The 20,000-nt window shown below is 38.3% G+C and overlaps 1 protein-coding gene across 9 annotated transcripts in view; it reads right to left on the bottom strand.

Moving 5' to 3' along the window:
* Positions 1 to 20,000, bottom strand: part of LOC123500157 (zinc finger protein 385B-like) — a 157,881-nt gene that overhangs the window by 18,502 nt on the left and 119,379 nt on the right. For all 9 annotated transcript variants that reach the window (XM_045248850.1, XM_045248851.1, XM_045248845.1 and 6 more), the window contains one exon: positions 16,523 to 16,641. In XM_045248850.1, the coding sequence (XP_045104785.1) occupies positions 16,523 to 16,641 (119 nt within the window). The remainder of the gene's footprint in view (positions 1 to 16,522; positions 16,642 to 20,000) is intronic.

Genomic DNA, 20,000 nt, shown 5'->3' on the forward strand with positions numbered 1-20,000 from the left:
AGAGTAAGGAATGTGGAAGATTGTAACAAGTTACAGGAAGATTCTTGATAAAATATATGAGTAGAGTAAGGAGTGGCAGATGGAATTTAATATAGACAAGACCCATGTTATGAAAATCGGAAGAAGTAGATACAGACCAAACTGGGATTACAGACTGGGTGATGAGAAAATTAAAGAGACCAATGAGGAGAAAGACTTAAGAGTAACCGTGCAAAACACTTTGTCACCGGAGAAACACATTAACAAGATTTTTTTTTTAAACATATAACATGCTTCAAAATATTGGCCTTGCGTTCCACTACCTAGATGAAGGAATGATGAAGAAGATATTATGTACCTTAATAAGACCCCAGTTAGAATATGCAGCTTGTGTCTGGTCACCGCATATGAAGAAAAATGTGAAGAAGGTAGAAAGGGTACAGAGGCTGGCAACAAGGATGGTACCAGGACTCAGGGAGTTAGACTATGAGGAAAGACTGAGGAAGCTGGGGCTGACCACATTAGAAGAGAGAAGAACAAGAGGAGACATGATAACTATGTATAAATTGGTGAACAAGATTGACATACTGGACAGAGAGTTGATAAAGGTGACCACAAGTAATCATCTCCGAGGACATGGAAAAAAGCTAATAAAAGACATCTGTCTAAATGACGTGAGAAAATACAGTTTCCCGCATTGCAGCATTGATAAGTGGAATAAACTGAGCAGTGATGTCGTTGACGCGGCGTGTGTCAATCAGATGAAAGAGAGATATGACAGGAATGGACAAGGAGACAGGACACAGAGAGCTTACCTCGGGCCCTGTAATACACAAATAGGTAAACTCACACACACACACACACACACACACACACACACACACACACACACACACACATACAGGAAATATGTCCCGAAATATAGACCTAAAGAAGAAGGAAAGAAAGATTGGTTTAATGCAAGGTGTGCCAAGGCAAAGGAGAAAAGAGATGGAGCATGGAAAAGGTGGAGGAGAAATAGAAATCCAGCAAATAAGGAAAACTTCAAAGCAGCGAGAAATGAATTTGTTAAGGTGAGGAAGGAAGAGGAAAAGAACTTTGAAAAAGACATTGTCGAAAAATGTAAGGAGCAACCAAAATTGTTCTATAGATTCATATATGGAAAAATTAGGCAAAAAGAAACAATAGAAAGGTTAAAAGGAGAGAACGGGATAGTGGAAGACCCAAAAAGTATGGCAGAACTTTTAAATAAAAAATTCCAGGAGGTCTTTACTAATGAATCCAAATTTGAGAGGCCACAGAGTAATAGAGAGATATGAAAGAGATTAAAGTAACCAAGCTTGAAATAAAAGAGTTAATGAAGGAACTGGATGAAGAGAAGGCAAAAAATGGAACAGTACCAGTAGAATGGAAAAGAGCTGAGGTGGTTCCCATATATAAGAGCGGAAGGAAGGAAGAACCTTTAAATTACAGACCGGTATCACTAACTAGTGTAATATGCAAGATGTGTGAAAGAATAATAAAAAAACAATGGATCAAATTCCTTGAAGACAACAAATTAATATCAAATAGCCAATTTGGTTTTAGAAAAGGACAGTCTTGTGTAACTAATTTATTGAGTTTCTATTCTAGAATAGTTGATAGAGTACAAGAGAGAGAGGGATGGGTTGACTGTATCTATTTGGATTTAAAAAAGGCGTTTAACAAAGTGCCACATGCAAGATTACTGTGGAAGTTAGAGGAGAAGGGTGGCTTAAAAGGAAGCACATTGAGATGGATAGCAAATTATTTGAGGGGAAGAGAAATAAGGATGGTAGTTAAAGATATGAAGTCCAAGTGGAGAGCAGTAGAAAGCGGAGTGCCACAGGGGTCAGTATTGGCACCAATACTTTTCCTCATTTATATTAACGACATGCCAGAAGGAGTGAACAGCTACATAAATCTGTTTGCAGATGATACGAAACTGTGCAGAGTTATAAAGCAAAAGGAGGATTGTGAAATACTGCAAGAAACCTAAATAAGATCTGGGAATGGAGTAAGAAGTGGAAATGGAATTCAATGTGAACAAAAGCCATGTCATGGAAATGGGAAAGAGTGAAAGACAACCTGTGGGAATCTATAAGATGGGAGATGGAGTAGAACTGGAGAAAGTAAAAAAGGAAAAGGACTTAGGAGTGACGATAGAAGAAAACAATCAACCAGTAAGCCATATTGATAGAATTTTTAGAGAAACATATAATTTGCTAGGGAATATTGGAGTAGCTTTTCACTACATGGACAAAGAAATGATGAAGAAATTGATAAGTATTATAATAAGACCCAGTTTGGAATATGCAGGAGTAGTGTGGACCCTTCATAAAAAGAAACACATAAGGAAATTGGAGAGGCTACAAAAAATAGCTACAAGAATGGTTCCAGAATTTGAAGGGATGACATATGAGGAGAACCTAAAGGCTATGGATCTACCAACCCTGGAACAGAGAAGGGAGAGAGGAGACCTGATACAAGTTTATAAATTGATCAATGGAATGGACCACGTGGATAATGAGAAACTGATCCTGAGATAAGAATATGACATCTGAAGCACAAGATTGCATAGTAAAAAGCTGAGAAAAGGAAGATGTCTGAGACATATTAAAAAATATAGTTTCCCGCAGAGATGTATTGAGACGTGGAACAGTTTAAATGAAGAAGTAGTGTCTGCAACGAGTGTGCATACTTTCAAAGTAAGATTGGATAAGTGTAGATATGGATATGGGGCCACACGAGCATAAAGCCCAGGCCCTGTAAAACTACAACTAGGTAAATACACACACACACACACACACACACACACACATACGTCTCTCTGAAAATTCTATCAATATGGCTAACCGGTTGATTATTTTCTTCCATTACAGTCCTTTCCTTTTTAGATCTCCCATCTTATAGATTCACACTGGTCTTTCAGACATGGGACCACAATGAAATCTCTGCCCATTTCCAGATCTTGTTTAAGTCTTCCTGTAGTATTTCACAATCCTCTTTTGTTTAATGACTCTGCACAGTTTCGCATCGTCCGAAACAGATTTATGAAGAACACTCTGGCATGTCATTCTCGTATATATAAATGACATGCCAGAGGATTGTGAAATACTACAGGAAGACTTAAACAAGATCTGGAAATGGAGCAAAAAATGGGAGATGGAATTCAATGTGGACAAAAGCCATGTCATGGAAATGGGAAAAAGTGAAAGACGACCAGTGGGAATCTATAAGATGGGAGATGGAGTAGAACTAGAAAAAGTAAAAAAGGAAAAGAACTTGGGAGTGACAATGGAAGAAAATAATCAACCGGTTAGCCATATTGATAGAATTTTCAGAGAGACGATAATTTGCTAAGGAATATTGGAGTAGCATTTCACTATATGGACAAGGAAATGATGAAGAAATTGATAAGTACTAAAATAAGACCTAGATTGGAATATGCAGGAGTTGTGTGGACTCCCAAAAAGAAACACATAAGAAAATTAGAGAGACTACAAAAAATGGCTACAAGAATGGTTCCAGAATTTAAAGGGATGGCATATGAGGAGAGACTAAAGGCAATAGATCTACCAACCTTGGAGCAGAGAAGAGAGAGAGGGGATCTGATACAAGTTTATAAATTGATTAACGGAATGGATGAAGTGGATAATGAGAAACTGATCCTGAGAGAAGAATATGACTTTAGAAGAAGCACAAGATCGCATAGTAAGAAACTAAGGAAAGGACGATGTCTGAGAGATGTTAAAAAATTTAGTTTCCAGCAAAGATGTGTTGAGACTTGGAACAGTTTGAGTGAGGAAGTGGTATCAGCAAAGAGTGTACATAGTTTTAAAGAAAAATTGGATAAGTGTAGATATGGAGACGGGACCACACGAGCATAAAGCTGGCTTCACAAGCCAGATGACCGGGGTTCAATTCCCCGGCCGGGTGGAGATATTTGGGTTTGTCTCCTTTCACGTAGCCCTGTTCACCTAGCAGTGAGTAGGTATGGGATGTAAATCGAGGAGTTGTGACCTTGTTGTCCCGGTGTGTGGTGTGTGCCTGGTCTCAGACCTATCCCAAGATCGGAAATAATGAGCTCTGAGTTCGTTCCGTAGGGTAACGTCTGGCTGTCTCGTCAGAGACTGCAGCAGATCAAACAGTGAATTACACACACACACACACACACACACACACACACACACACACACACACACACACACACTTCTGGAACATTCGCAGTCTTAGATCTAAATTTCAATCTGTAGAACACCACTTCTACTCTACTAAACCTCATCTTCTTTTCCTCACCAAAACACAGCTGTCTGAGGCAACTGACAGTAGCCCCTTCTCTGTTCCCTCCTACTTGATTTTCATTTTCATTCCAAAGCTGAATGTTGCGTCTATGTACGCAACGACTTAACTTGCTCTCGTGCCCACGCTTGAATCTTCCGAGTTTTCCACCATCTGGCTTCGACTTAACAGTTACTCTCAAATAAATTCATCTGTGCTCTTTATCTCTCTCCTAACTCTTCTGACTATAGTAAATTCTTTGACTACTTAACTTCCAAAGTGGAGCACAGTCTGTCCCTCAACCCTTTCGCAGAGATTTCCATCCTTGAAGATTTCAATGTTCACCACCAGCTTTGGCTTTCATCTTCCTTCACTGACTATTCTGGTGAACTAGCCTTCAACTTTGCTATCCTCCATGACCTAGAGCAACTGGTGCAACACCCTACTCATATTCCTGACCATCTTGAAGACAAGCCCAACATTCTTGATCTCTTTCTCACCTCTAATCCTTCTGCTTATGCTGTCACCCTTTCATCTCCGTTGGGCTCCTCCAATCACAATCTCATTTCTGTATCTTGTCCTATTTCTCCAATCCCTCCACAGGATCCCCCAAAGCGAAGGTGCCTCTGGCGTTTTGCCTCTGCCAGTTAGGGGAACCTGAGGAGGTATTATGCTGATTTTCCCTGGAATGATTACTGCTTCCATGTCAGAGACCCATCTCTTTGTGGTGAATGCATAACAGAGGTGATAGTGTCTGGCATGGAAGTGTACATTCCTCATTCTTTATCTCAACCTAAACCTTCTAAACCTTGGTTTAACTCACCCTGTTCTCGTGCTATACATGATAGAGAGGTTGCCCACAAAAGGTACTTGAATCTTCCATCTCCTGAATCTCACGCACTTTATATCTCTACCCGGAATCATGCCGCCGTGGTACAATGGATCCATGCGTGCTTTGGGGTCCGAGGGTCTCAAGCACGGGTTTGAATCCTGTCTACGGTCTGAGTGTAGGTTGGGCTTCCTCACTGGGAAACGGTTTCCTAGCGGTGGGCTTTGAAATAGGAGGTACCCTTAATAAGTATCCCTTTAGCCCAGAAATTCCGTGAAAAGACATGGTATATATATATATATATATATATATATATATATATATATATATATATATATATATATATATATATAAAAGTCTGTTCTTCAACTTGCCAAACTCTCCTTCATAAATAGAAAATGTCAAAATCTGTCAAACTCAAACTCCCCTCAAGACTTCTGGCATCTAGCCAAAAACATCTCAAATAACTTCACTTCTTCATCTTTCCCTCCTGTATTTCATTCTGATGACACCACTGCCATATCTTCTGTCTCTAAAGCTGAACTCTTCTCTCAAACCTTTTCTCATAGCTCCTCCACCTTGGACGATTCTGGGCTTGTCCCTCCCTCTCCTCCTCCCTCTGACTATTTCATGTCTACAATTAAAATTCTTTGTAACAATGTTTTCCATGCCCTCGCTGGCCTAAACCCTCAGAAGGCTTATGGTCCTGCTGGGGTACCTCCTATTGTTCTCAAAAACTGTGCTTCCGTGCTTGCACCTTGCCTGGCCAAACTCTTCCAACTTTGTCTATCTACTTCCTGCTGGAAGTTTGCCTACATTCAGCTTGTTCCTAAAAAGGGTGACTGTTCCAATCCCTCAAACTACCATTCTATAGCTTTAATCTCTTTCTTGTCTAACGTTTTTGAATTTATCCTGAATAGGAAAATTCTCAAACAACTGTCACTTCACAATCTTTTGTCTGATCGCCAGTACGGCTTCCATCGCTCTATTGGTCATTCTCTTTTAGAGATTTCGGTGAAACTTTTCCTGTAGTGTTAGACATATCAAAAGCTTTTGATAGAGTCTGGCATAAAGCTTTGATTTCAAAACTGCCCTCCTACAGCTTCTATCCTTCTCTCTGCAACTTTATCTCAAGTTTCCTTTCTGACTGTTCTATTGCTGCTGTGGTAGACGGCCACTGTTCTTCTCCCAAATCTATTAATAGTGGAGTTCCTCAGGGTTCTGTTCTGTCACCCACTCTCTTTCTATTATTCATTAATGACCACCTTAACCAAACTTCTTGCCCTATCCACTCCTACGCTGATGATACCACCTTACATCTTTCCACATCGTTTCAGAGATGACCAACCCTTCAGGAAGTCAACAGATCACGCAAGGACACCACAGAATGTCTGACTTCTGATCTTTCTAAGATTTCCGATTGGGGCAGAGAAAATCTAGTAGTTTTCAATGCCTCAAAAACTCAATTCCTCCATCTATCAACTCGATACAACCTTCCAGACAACTATCCCCTCTTCTTCAATGACACTCAACTGTCTCCCTCTTCCACAATGAATATCCTCGGTCTGTCCTTTGCTCACAATCTTAACTGGAAACTTCACATCTCACCTCTTACTAAAACAGCTTCAGCTTCTATGAAGTTAGGTGTTCTGAGGCATCTCCGCTAATTTTTCTCGCCCCTCTAACTGCTTACTCTGTATAAGGGCCTTATCCGCCCTTGTATAGAGTACTTTTCGCATGTTTGTGGGGTTCCAGTCACACAGTTTTACTAGATAGGGTGGAATCAAAATCTTTTTGTTTCATCAACTCCCCTCTCACTAATTGTCTTCAGCCTCTTTCTCACCACTGAAATGTTGCATCTCTTTCTATCTTTTATCGCTATTTTCATGCTAACTGTTCTACTAATCTTGCTAACTGCATGCCTCCCCTCCTCTTGCGGCCTCGCTGCACAACACTTTCTTCTTCCTCTCATCCCTATTCTCTATCCAACTCTTTAACGCAAGACTTAACCAGTACTCTCAGCCATTCATCCCTTTCACTGGTAAACTCTGGAACTCCCTCCCTGCATCTGTATTTCCGAATTCCTACGACTTTTCTTCTAAGAGGGAGGTATCGAGGCATTTGCTCCCTAATTTTGGCTGACGGTTTCCCACTTTTTAGAGAGCCAGCACTCAAGTGGGCCTTTTTTTAAATCTTTTTTTTTTGCCCTTGGCTGGCCCTCTTCCCTACATAAAAAAAATACACACACATTCGAGACATGGGCGAGGAAGGACGCAGTAATCATCGCTCCGAACATCAGCTGTTGTTTGTGTTTGCAGGGGCCTGGACAAGTAGTGTAGATTCATTTTCATGTATACAGTGTTAGAGAATCATGAGTAAGGAAGAGATTACATCTAAATGCAGGTATGAGACCAGTGAAAGAATGGTAGAGGATAAATATGTTGATGAGGGTGAAAGGGCATTCAAAGGTTTTGATACAGCAAATACTTCCCTATTTAAGAGAGTGTTAGATATTGAACATAAATTAGATAAATGAATAAAGGAGAATATGGGAATTAAAGAGAACGAAGAACAGGAAAAAGAGTTCCAGAAATTGAAAGATAGGATAAAAAGAGTGGAAGAAAACGAAGCTAGGCTAAGAGCAGAAAATGAGGAACTGAAAAAGGAAGTAGCTAAGTACAAGAAACAGATGGAAGAAGGACTCAATAAAGCCAAGAAAGAAAAAGAGGAACTGAAAGATCTCGTAAACAAAGAAGAAAGAGTACATGGAGAGTCCAAGATAAGAAAGACAAGGAAAATTTTCAGGAAGTGTTTCAAGAAGTTAAAAGAAAGAGATGAGAATATGGCAATCAAAATGATAGGAGTCCTTAAGAAAAAAGAAAATCTAGAAAGGGAAATTGCAGGAAAAAAGTGTAATTATTTTTGGCCTGAAAGAAAAAAAAAAAAAATGTAAAATATAGACCAAGAAGGGAAAAAGAAGAAATGAAATCAGTCAAAGACCTATTACAGAATCTAAATGATGAGGATAGACAGAGCTTAGAAGAGGAGGTAGAAGAAATCCACAGAATGGGACCATATCAAGAAGGATCAGTTAGACCAATTAAGATACTACTAAAATCACAAGCAGCAATATATATATATATATATATATATATATATATATATATATATATATATATATATATATATATATATATATATATATATATATATATATATATATATATATATATATATATATATATATATATATATATATATATATATATATATATATATATATATATATATATATATATATATATATATATATATATATATATATATATATATATATATATATATATATATATATATATATATATATATATATATATATATATATATATATATATATATATATATATATATATATATATATATATATATATATATATATATATATATATATATATATATATATATATATATATATATATATATAAAGAAAAATAGAAATGAGGAAGAAAGGAAGAGACAACGAACTGATGGCAGAAGCAAGGGAAAAAAATAATGAAAGATCAGAAGAGGAGAAAGAGGCATTTTTTGGAGAATTATAGGAGACAGGATAAGGAAATGGTACATAAAAGAGAAGGAAGAAAAAAAAAAAAAAAAAAAAAAGGAGCAAATTTAACTAAAAATGATAAGAACAATAGATTAAAGATGATGTATACGAACATAAGTGGGGTTTTATCAAGTAAATTAGAATTAAGAGATTACATAAAAGAAAGAAGAACCAGATATTGTATGCCTGGTTGAAACAAAATTAAATGAGGCAATAAAAATACACATAGATAATAGGTATAATATATGGAGGAAAGAGAGTGGGTAAAGGAGGAGGAGGAGTCATGATGATGTTAAGGAAAGAGATGATGGTAAAACCAAGTGGAGTGTGGGGAAGGAAAAGCAGAAGTACTATATATCAAGATACATATTAATAAAAAAAGAGTTAACAATCATTGTAACATGTGTGCCACCAAAAACAAATTCATGGACCAATCAAGAATATAAAGACATGATAGATGACACAATAAGGAGTCTAATGAGAATAATTAAAGAAAGGAGAAAAGTGATATTAGTAGATTTCAACTGTAAGGAGATGGACTGGGAAAATTATGAAAGTGGCATGGGGGAAGAAGCCTGGGGAGATAGATTCATGAACCTAATGATAGATAATATGATGGTCCAAAGAGTAAAGGAAAACACAAGATTCAAAGGAAATGATGAGCCAGTGAGATTGCACCTGGTTTTTACAAGGGGTATACAAATGAACGATGATATAAGATATAAGTGCCCATTGGGAAAGAGTGACCATGTAATATTAGAAATGGATATAGAAGAGAGAAAGGAAGATAGAGATGAATCATACAAAGGAGACCGATTAAACTACAGAAAGGCTGATATTGAGAACCTCAAGAACTATTTCAAAAACATTAACTGGGAGGAGATGGAAAACTCAGAGAGGGTGCAAGAAAAATATAACTTATTTTTGGAAAAATACAAAACAGGAGTCAGGAATATGTCCCAAATATAGACCTAAAGAAGAAGGAAAGAAAGATTGGTTTAATGCAAGGTGTGCTAGGGCAAAGGAGAAAAGAGATGGAGCATGGAAAAGGTGGAGGAGAAATAGAAATCCAGAAAATAAGGAAAACTTCAAAGCAGTGAGAAATGAATATGCTAAGGTGAGGAAGGAAGAAGAAAGGAACTATGAAAAGGACATTGTCGAAAAATGTAAGGAGCAACCAAAATTGTTCTACAGATTCATAAATGGAAAAATAAGGCAAAAAGAAACAATAGAAAGGTTAAAAGGAGAGAATGGGATGGTGGAAGATCCAAAAAAGTATGGCAGAACTGTTAAATAGTAAATTTCAGGAGGTCTTTTCTAAGGAATCCAAATTCGAAAGACCACAGGGTAATAGAGAGACTGTCTATATGAAAGAGATTAAAGTAACCAAGCTTTAAATAAAAGAGTTGATGACAGAATTAGATGAAGAGAAGGCAATGGACCGGATGAAGTCTCAGGCAGAATATTAAAAGAATGTAAGGAAGAACTAACAAGTCCTACATACATCATAAAATGCTCAATAGAAAATGGAACAGTTCCAGTAGAATGGAAAAGAGCTGAGGTGGTTTCCATATATAAGAAAGAAAGGAAGGAAGAACCTTTAAATTACAAACCAGTATCACTAACTAGTATAATATGCAAGATGTGAAAGAGTAATAAAGAAACAATGGATCGAGTTTCTTGAAGACAACAAATTATTATCAAATAGCCAATTTGGTTAAATTTAGAAAAGGTCGGTCGTGTGTAACAAATTTACTGAGTTTCTACTCCAGAACAGTTGATAGAGTACAAGAGAGAGAGAGGGATTGACTGTATTAATTTGGATTTAAAAATGGCGTTTGATAAAGTACCACATGAAAGATTACTGTGGAAGTTAGAGGAGTAAGGTGGACTAAAAGGAAGCACATTGAGATGAACGGAAAATTATTTGAGGGGGAGAGAAATAAGGACAGTAGTTAAAGATATGAAATCCAAGTGGAGAGCAGTAGAAAGCGGAGTGCCACAGGGGTCAATATTGGCGCCAATACTTTTTCTCACATATATAAACGACATGCCAGAGGGAGTGAACAGCTACATAAATCTGTTTGCAGATGATGCAAAACTGTGCAGAGTTATGAAGCAAAAAGAGGATTGTGAAATACTGCATGAAGACTTAAACAAGATCTAGAAATGGAGTAAAAAATGGGAGATGAAATTCAATGTGGACAAAAGCCATGTCATGGAAATAGGAAAGAGTGAAAGATGATCAGTGGGAATCTATAAGATGGGAGATGGAATAGAACTAGAAAAAGTAAAAAAGGAAAAGGACTTGGGAGTGACAATGGAAGAAAACAATCAACTGGTAAGCCATATTGATAGAATTTTCAGAGACATATAATTTACTAAGGAATATTGGATTCGCATTTCACTATATGGACAAAGAAATGAAGAAATTGATAAGTACTATAATATACCCAGATTGGAATATGCAGGAGTTGTGTGGAACCCCCATAAAAAGAAACACATAAGGAAGTTGGAGAGACTACCAAAATTGGCCACTAGAATGGTTCCAGAATTTGAAGGGATGACATATGAGGAGAGACTAAAGGCTATGGATCTACCAACCCTGGAACAAAGGGAGAGAGGGGATCTGATACAAGTTTATAAATTGATTAATGGACTGGATCAAGTGGATAATGAGAAATTGATTCTGAGAGAAGAATATGACATTAGAAACACAAGATCGCATAGTAAAAACCTGAGGAAGGGAAGATGTCTGAGAGATGTTAAAAAATATAGTTTCCTGCAAAGATGTGTTGAGACTTGGAACAGTTTGAGTGAGGAAGTGGTGTCTGCAAAGAGTGTGCATAGGTTTAAAGAAAAATTGGATAAGTGTAGATATGGAGACGGGGCCACACGAGCGTAAAGCCCAGGCCCTGTAAAACTACAACTAGGTAAATACACACACACACACACACACACACACACACACACACACACACACACACACACACACACACACACACACACACACACACACACACATAATGCCACTGTGGCAGCACTGAAAGCCCAAACTGTCCTACTATCTTAAAATCTCTTGTCCCTAAGGTGTTCTGGTAGCTGTGAACTCATCAAGAATTTTCTAAGATTGTTTAACACCTGTCTGGGCCAGCCAACATTCAAAATCTTTGTCATTGCTCTCCCAACTGGATGATGTTCCTCAAATGTTGAGAAAGGAACATTGACTCTGAAAAGCCAGATTGAAGGATGGACAGTGGAAAGCATGTTATAACCCACAGGTCAATTAATCATCTCAAGGGATGTTAGTAGGATGTGGCTTGTGTGGCAGGTCAGACTGATGCTATTATGAGACCTATCCTGTCATGAATCCTTCTTGAGTATTATTATGAGCAGGTGTTAATGTACAGTAAGGTCCCGGGTTACGTCGGTCTTGAGTTACGTCAAACTCGCACTTACGTCAGTCCACTATAAGGCAATTTAAGATTTAAAAAATTGAAAATTTATAAATCGTAAAGTGCGGGGTTTATTGTTATTGTTGGCCGCCAGGCGTCACTAGTGGTTATCCACCACACCGCCCACCTCATGCTTGAATACAATAACACTCTCGCCTCAGTTCCACCACACCGTCGCCCCTGGCAAGAGTGTTCCTACATCTGCGTTTGCTGACTATCTTAGTATCTTGCTCAATGGCACCAAAAAGAAAACTCCTGAGTGATAGCAGTGATGCTAAGAAAAGGAAAACCATTACGCTACAAGAAAAAGTGGACATAATTAAAAGACATGAGAAGGGAGGCAGCAGCTGTGTGTAAGGGAGTGAAGAAGAAAATGGGAAGCCCGTTACCATGACAACGGGGAGGTTGACGACCTTGAGGGCTCACGCACCTATCACAACAATAACAACTCCGGAGCCTTCGCCTGGGCCACACGACACTTGCAGCTCACTTACACCGTCTGTGCTTGTCTGCTGATCCCTATTGCCCTTTCCTATTGCATTTCCTGCCCCGCTGCCCACGCTTCTACTCCCACCGCACTGCACTACGCTCCCAGCTGTCCGCCCTGGGCGTCACAACATTCGACCTGCCCACCCTCCTGGTGGCCTCAGGCGTCCACCCCTCTGACAACATGCAGTCCTTCGCGTTCATGGCCCTAATCAACAACAAAAACAAGCTTGTGTTTCATATTCCTACATACATGTAAATAATATACCAATATAACCTTTTACTTATATAACACTTCTACTCCTACCGCACTCCACAAAGCTCCCAGCTGTCCGCCCTGGGCGTCACAACATTCGATCTGCCCACCCTCCTGGCGGCCTCAGGCCGTCCCTCTCAGCAACCTGCAGTCCTTCGCGTTTGCGGCCCTAATCAATATATTCCTACATAGTTGTAAATAATATACCAATATAACAATATAACCTTTTACTTACCTGAATAAGCATAAAAAATTATTGGTTGAAAACTCGACAATATGCTTTGAAAGTACAAAAACTCGAGTTACGTACAAAATCGACTTACGTCATGTTTCAGGAACGTAACTCTGACGTAACTCGAGACCTTACTGTATCACGTCTTTGAAATTTGAAGCTAATCACTTCTATATCTTGTGAGTCTGTATGCAAAAAAACAGCCAACCTATGACTAATATTTTCCTGCCAATTCTGACAAGAAACAGCCCAACTGGGCAGGTAAACTGCAGACCTGTCAGGCTCTGCCTTGTGTCACAGTGGCAGTTGAAGTGGAAGGTTGTCGTGCTTGTGTATAAGGTTTTTTGTTTACTTGTTTATCATGTATATGTCTAGAGCGAGAGTGATCTTAGGTAGGATGAGTCTCTGGACTGGAACACAATGATACTGTGTCACTGGTTGTGCAAGCACAAGCTGGATTCACAAGCACAAGCCAATGCAAATTCTGGGCATAAGGAAAGGCCATTAATTAGATTGGGTATATGCTGGAGTGGACATAACCCAGCAAACTTTGTAGAGATGACGGCAGTTTAACTCATGATTTCACCATTGGACATCCTGTGTACACAAATTCTGTCAAGATACCATGCTGGTCATAGCTGTCTGGCAACATTCAAATTTATCCCATGGGAAAACAAGACCTTAAAATGTGCATGTATATAGAACATTTTCTACTTAGAATAACTTAACCTTTCACCTCTAGCAATATCTAAAGAAACTCTTGTTACATCTTGTGTAATTATACATACATATATATACATAGTAAACACCCAGTTTTTCGCAGTTCAGTTATCAGTGGTTCACTTATATATAATTTTTTTCTTCACTGGAACCTACTTAAATATTTCTACAATGTGGGAAATCTCAATTTACTGCAGAAAAACTTGCTATCATATTTGTTAAAATACAAGCTAAATTGTGGCTTGAGTTGAGGAAATACCCAAGACATAGTGATAGGTTTGTGTAGAAGAATGAAGAGTATTTCTGTTAGAAAGGTTACCACTGGCTCATAATGACAATTTAACTATTCCTGGATTTATTATCCATAAAACAACCCTTAGTTCCTTGTAGTAATGGATTAAGAAACAATGGTGGTTTTCCAATCTGCTTCAGAAAAGAAAATACCAAAAACCTAGAAATGTTTTGAGTTTAGGCAGGCAAACTTTAAACCTTTGATCTTGGCTTGGAAATACAGTAAAAATTCTTTAATCTGAACACCAGTAACTCAAATTTCCCAATACAGGCAACCCCGACTTAACGAACGTTTACTCAATGAAATTTTGCTACAACGTACGTTTCCTTTTACTACTATCTACTTGTATAAAGAACACCAAACTCGCTTTAACAAAATTTTATCCAGGTAATTTTTTCCAAGTTTGAAAGTACTGCTGTATCACACAAGCCAACAGGCTTTTGAATACACCAGCGCCTCTTGTGGACAAAATGCGCACCACTCACTCCCCTACCCTTCTCCACTCTTAGTTCAAAACAATAAAAGAGTCTTCTCTAGCTCATCATGCTACCAAAATGCCCTGCAACCAGCCCTACACTGTTGCCAAGTGTTGATAAGACCAGGAAATCTCTTACTCTCGAAGTGAAGCTGGATGGGCACATGAGAGGCGAAAAAACTAATAGCATTGCTCGCCACCATCTTGACTCCATCTACTGTCTCTACTATTTTCAAGTCAGCAGACTCTATAAAGAAGGCTGGTGAGACTGTATCTTCCTTGCATGCTAAAAGAACCACCCAAACTCGTGACTCTGCAATGAATAAAATGGAAAGCCTTGCGGAAATGTGGTACATAAGTTTTGTTTGTGGTACAGTGATGCGCCCTTTGTTTACATTTCACAGATTGCCAGCTAGCGTTTTCCCTGCTCCACTCTCCCTCCCTTCATTAATTTAAGATCATCAACATTATAAAGTTACTTACATACATACATTAGTGTACATTATAATGACTTAGTCTTAAATTAAACTGCTTAAATGTTTAATTTCATAATTTCTACTTTCATTAAACCTTTTACTGTACTATGATGCACTCTCACTTTGTTTACTCACAATGGAAGTTCAAGTCAGGGGTCAAACTTGTTATAATTGGTTCTCTTAATGAAAATTCACACAACGAACGTTTTTTTTAGGAACGTAACCTGTTCATTAAGCGGGGGTTGCCTTTACAGTAAACACCCCATTAGTGCACAAGTCGGACCATTTGAAAGGAAGGCCCATCCGTGCTATCCAATAATCCAAGTTACCAGAGAGAGAGAGAGAGAGAGAAAAAAGAGAGAGAGAGAGAGAGAGAGAGAGAGAGAGAGAGAGAGAGAGAGAGAGAGAGAGAGAGAGAGAGAGAGAGAGAGAGAGAGAGAGAAAGGAGGTGAGAAAGGGATGGAGGTAAGATTACAACAAATAATAGCTGTGTTAAGTGACAGCAGCAATGTGCCAGTGTAGCAATATTTTTCAGGCTTGTGGATGTTTCTCCTCGTCTCCCTCACATTCAGCCAGACATATGTTCCCTCTCACTTGTGAGCCAACAGCCCATCACATCCTGCCATCCTCTGTCATAATCACTATCATATTATTCTAGCCTTACAGAGATACCCATCAATAATATGGTGAATAAAATTCAGCTTAATGCAAGGAAGCATGTCACTCTGGTGTGGAGCACAAGTAAACAGCACAATCAGTGTTTGAAGGTACTGAGGAGGCAAGTGCTGCCAATGCAGTACGTACTTCCATTTCTGCGTGTGCATAGTGAGTGCCAAAGAGAGAGAGAGAGAGAGAGAGAGAGAGAGAGAGAGAGAGAGAGAGAGAGAGAGAGAGAGAGAGAGAGAGAGAGAGAGAGAGAGAGAGAGAGAGAGAGAGAGAGATATATATATATATATATATATATATATATATATATATATATATATATATATATATATATATATATATATATATATATATATATATATATATATATATATATATATATATATATATATATATATATATATATATATATATATATATATATATATATATATATATATATATATATATATATATATATATATATATATATATATATATAAGAAAAAATAGATAGAACTGAGGGACTTTTAGTGATGTGATTTTGGAAAGAGAAGGGTGTCAGACAAAAACACTCATGAAACATATAACATAAACAAATAATACAATACAAAATAATTAGATAATATAATAATCATGAAATAAAAATCAAATAAAGGTTTGTGTTATAGCAAGAGGACATATTTAAATATTGTTAGAGATGAAAGTTGACAAGAGAAAAACACCTCAAGGAAAACTTTGGAGAAACCAGTTTGGTAAGAGCAGGTGACATACGTGGGTGGCTGAGGAGGTGATGGGGCGGGGAATGGCACGTAGGGAACAGAGGTTGGCATGTAGCTCATAGTGAAGTCCAGCACCTGGAGGCCCACACCCAGCACGTCACTCACCACCAGCTGAAACACCCACCCATTAGTGGCCTCACCGCTCCTCACCGCTGCTGCCACCCACACACCACTTCCAGATCAAGGCTTATTATAGAAAAAGGTGTAGCAACATTCAAAGATGCTGTTTGATCATAGAAAATATTATCATTGGTGTAAATATATAGGAGTACATACTGTAATCTGCTTTCTAAAAGTGTCTTCATGATTATCTACCTTATTAAGAATCACCTCCTAGCAGTACTACAATGGGAGGAATATATGAAAATACTCTTCAAGAAAAACTATGAGCTGATCTGCAAATAATGAACTTTCTAATCTCTTGAATAACAGATTAGATCAGATAAATCACAATGTTTTGCCTCTCAATAACTTTTCACAATGGAAAACAAGTTATTACTCAGCTCATATCAATCCCTCTCAAGTGGATTCCAAAGATCAATTACATATCTTTAATACTTTCTATGATACATAAAAATTCAAGTAATATGACAAAAAATGAAAACCAAAATAAGAAAACATGGAGGGAATCAATAACCAATGAACAAATAAGTAAATAATAAAAAATTGATAATGACATAGAGCCAAAAATGACGTATGAAGGTGAGAAGTGTAGAATGGTCAAGTATCCAATTAGCTAAAGTTAGTTACCTACTTGAGAACTGCCTGCGGAGTGAAAGAAATAATGATAAAGGTATTATGATTATGTATGAACCAGCAGGAACAAAATGTGGAGAGGTTGGAGATAAATGGGTCAAATACAGAACTTTAATGTGGCTTGATCACACAGGAAGAGTAGCACAAAGTGACAACAGTGTCAGAGTACATACAGACCAACTACCAACACAGAAATATTTTGAGTAGGGTCGTTCACTACATGTTGACTTGCTGGTGATCACCAACTGTGTGTGTGTGTGTGTGTGTGTGTGTGTGTGTGTGTGTGTGTGTGTGTGTGTGTGTGTGTGTGTGTGTGTGTGTGTATTTACCTAGTTGTATTGTACAGGGTTCGAGAGGGGCTAATAGTGTTCTGTCTCCATATCTCCATTTATCAAATTTTTTCCGTAAAGTTATGTACATTATGTGCTGTAACAAATTCCTTATCCAACGCATTCCATTTTTCCACCATTCTGTGTGGAAAACTATATTTTCCAATATCATGTACACACTGCCTCATCCTGATCTTCTTTTCATGTCCTCTTGTCCTTCCATCTTCTTTTGTCAACAGCACCAGGTCTTCTTTGTCTATCTTTTCAATATCATTTACTATCTTATACATTGTTATTAGGTCCCCATGTTCTCTTCTATCTTGTAAGGTTGGCAGTCCCATTTCCTTCAGTCGTTTTCCATATGAGAGATCTTTTAATTCCGGCACCATCTTTGTAGCAATCTTCTGTATTCTTTCCAATTTTCTTCTACAGTAATACCTCGAGATACAAACGCCCCAACATACGATTTTTTTGATATACGATGAAAAATTTCATATACAGGCAACCCCCACTTAATGAAGGTTCACACAATGAAATTTCGCTACAACGAAGGTTTCATTTTACTACCATCTACTCGTTTCACAAACATCAAACTCGCTTTAACAAAGTTTTATCCAGGTAATTTTTTCCAAGTTTGAAAGCACCGCTGTATCACGCAAGCCAACAGGCTTTTGAAAACATCAGCGCCTCTCGTGGCCAACATGCACACCACTCACTCCCCCTACTCAAAACAATAATAGCGTCAGCAGCAGTTCGTCGTCCCTCGCTCAACTTACCACCAAAATGCCCTGCAATGTCGCCTAGCGTTGCTAAGAAGACCAGGAAGTCTCTTACTTTCGAAGTGCAGCTGGATATTACTCACAGACAAGAGAGAGGCGAGAAAACTAATAGCATTGCTCGCCACCATCTTGACTCCATCTACTGTCTCTACTATTTTCAATTCAGCAGACTCTATTAAGAAGGCTGGTGAGACCATATCTTCCTTGCAAGCTAAAAGAACCATCTGAACTCATGACTCTACAATGGATAAAATGGAAAGCCTTGTGGAAATGTGGTATATAAGTTTCGTATGTGATACAATGATGCATCCTTTGTTTACATTCCACAGGTTGCTGGTTAGTGTCTTTCCCGTTTCACTCTCCCTCCCTTCATAAACTTAAGATCATCAGCATTATAAAGTTATGTATTTACATTTTTTTTTTTTTTTTTTTTTTTACATTACAAGGGCACCGGCCAAGGGAAAACAAAGCGCTGCAAAAAAAAAAATCCCGCTGGTTGCCAGGCCCTGTTAAGAAGAAAGTAGGAGAAAGAGAAAAAACATACATTAGTGTATATTATAATGACTTAAATTACACTGCCTAAATGTTTAACTTCATAATTTTTACCTTCATTAAACCTTTCACTGTACTTTGATGCACTCTCGCTTTGTTTACTCTCAATGGAAGTTCAAGTCAGGGGTTAAACTTGTTATAATCGGTTTGCTTAATGAAGTTTCGCTTAACGAAGGTTTTCTTTAGGAACGTAACCCTTTCGTTAAGGGGGGTTGCCTGTAATTTACGCCTTGAAATACGAAGATATTTTTAAGATAAGAATAGCCATCGGTAGGTGGTGCAGCGATTGCTCGGCTACCTGTGTCCACCCGAACATTCAGCCTGCATTGTGTATCGTTGTTCATCCTTTGTGCATATATGTGTGTGCTCCTCGGCAGTGTATATTTTTTCTTAAGTTTTGCGAACTCAAGACCCCATGATCATGGGTCCCAAAAGTAAAAGTTTGGTGAGAAACACACAAAATAGCCTGTATTCACATATTGATTACACTTAGAAATTCAATATACAAGTGAGTACAAATAGTGTTCTGCCCACAAGCAACTCTTCCTCTTTGCAATGCAAAAAAACCAAAGTCTCTAGATGTCATGGTTACCAAAATATCACAGGTTGAATGAGGTGGTATCATCGGTTTACATGGCCTTGCATCCGATCGGGTTCAGCAGCCTTGGCTAGAGCAACAGGAAACGGGCCCCTTGTATTCTCTCTCTCTCTCTCTCTCTCCTGTTGCCTGTTCTGATACCACTCTCATTCAAAAGTTGTCTCCCCGCAACATGGCGAGAGACCTGAGGTATAGAAGTAAGGCGCGCGGGAGGGGTGGTGGAATCAGACACTGTGAAATCACTGTCGCTCCCACCATCCATCGTTGGTGACACAGTGACATAGAGCATATGTTTACTCCTGATGAGTATTGCCAGCTCACAAGCAAAGAAAATGGGAAGAAAATAGCCAAAATATAGCCGTAAAAAGCCTGAACATCTATCGACGTGCCCCGAGTCTTGTGTGATGAACGCCTATTGACGTGTCCTGAGTTTTGCGGGTTAAGTTGTTATTTTGG

This window comes from Portunus trituberculatus, chromosome 50 (assembly GCF_017591435.1).
Source record: "Portunus trituberculatus isolate SZX2019 chromosome 50, ASM1759143v1, whole genome shotgun sequence".
NCBI classification, from domain to species: domain Eukaryota; kingdom Metazoa; phylum Arthropoda; class Malacostraca; order Decapoda; family Portunidae; genus Portunus; species Portunus trituberculatus.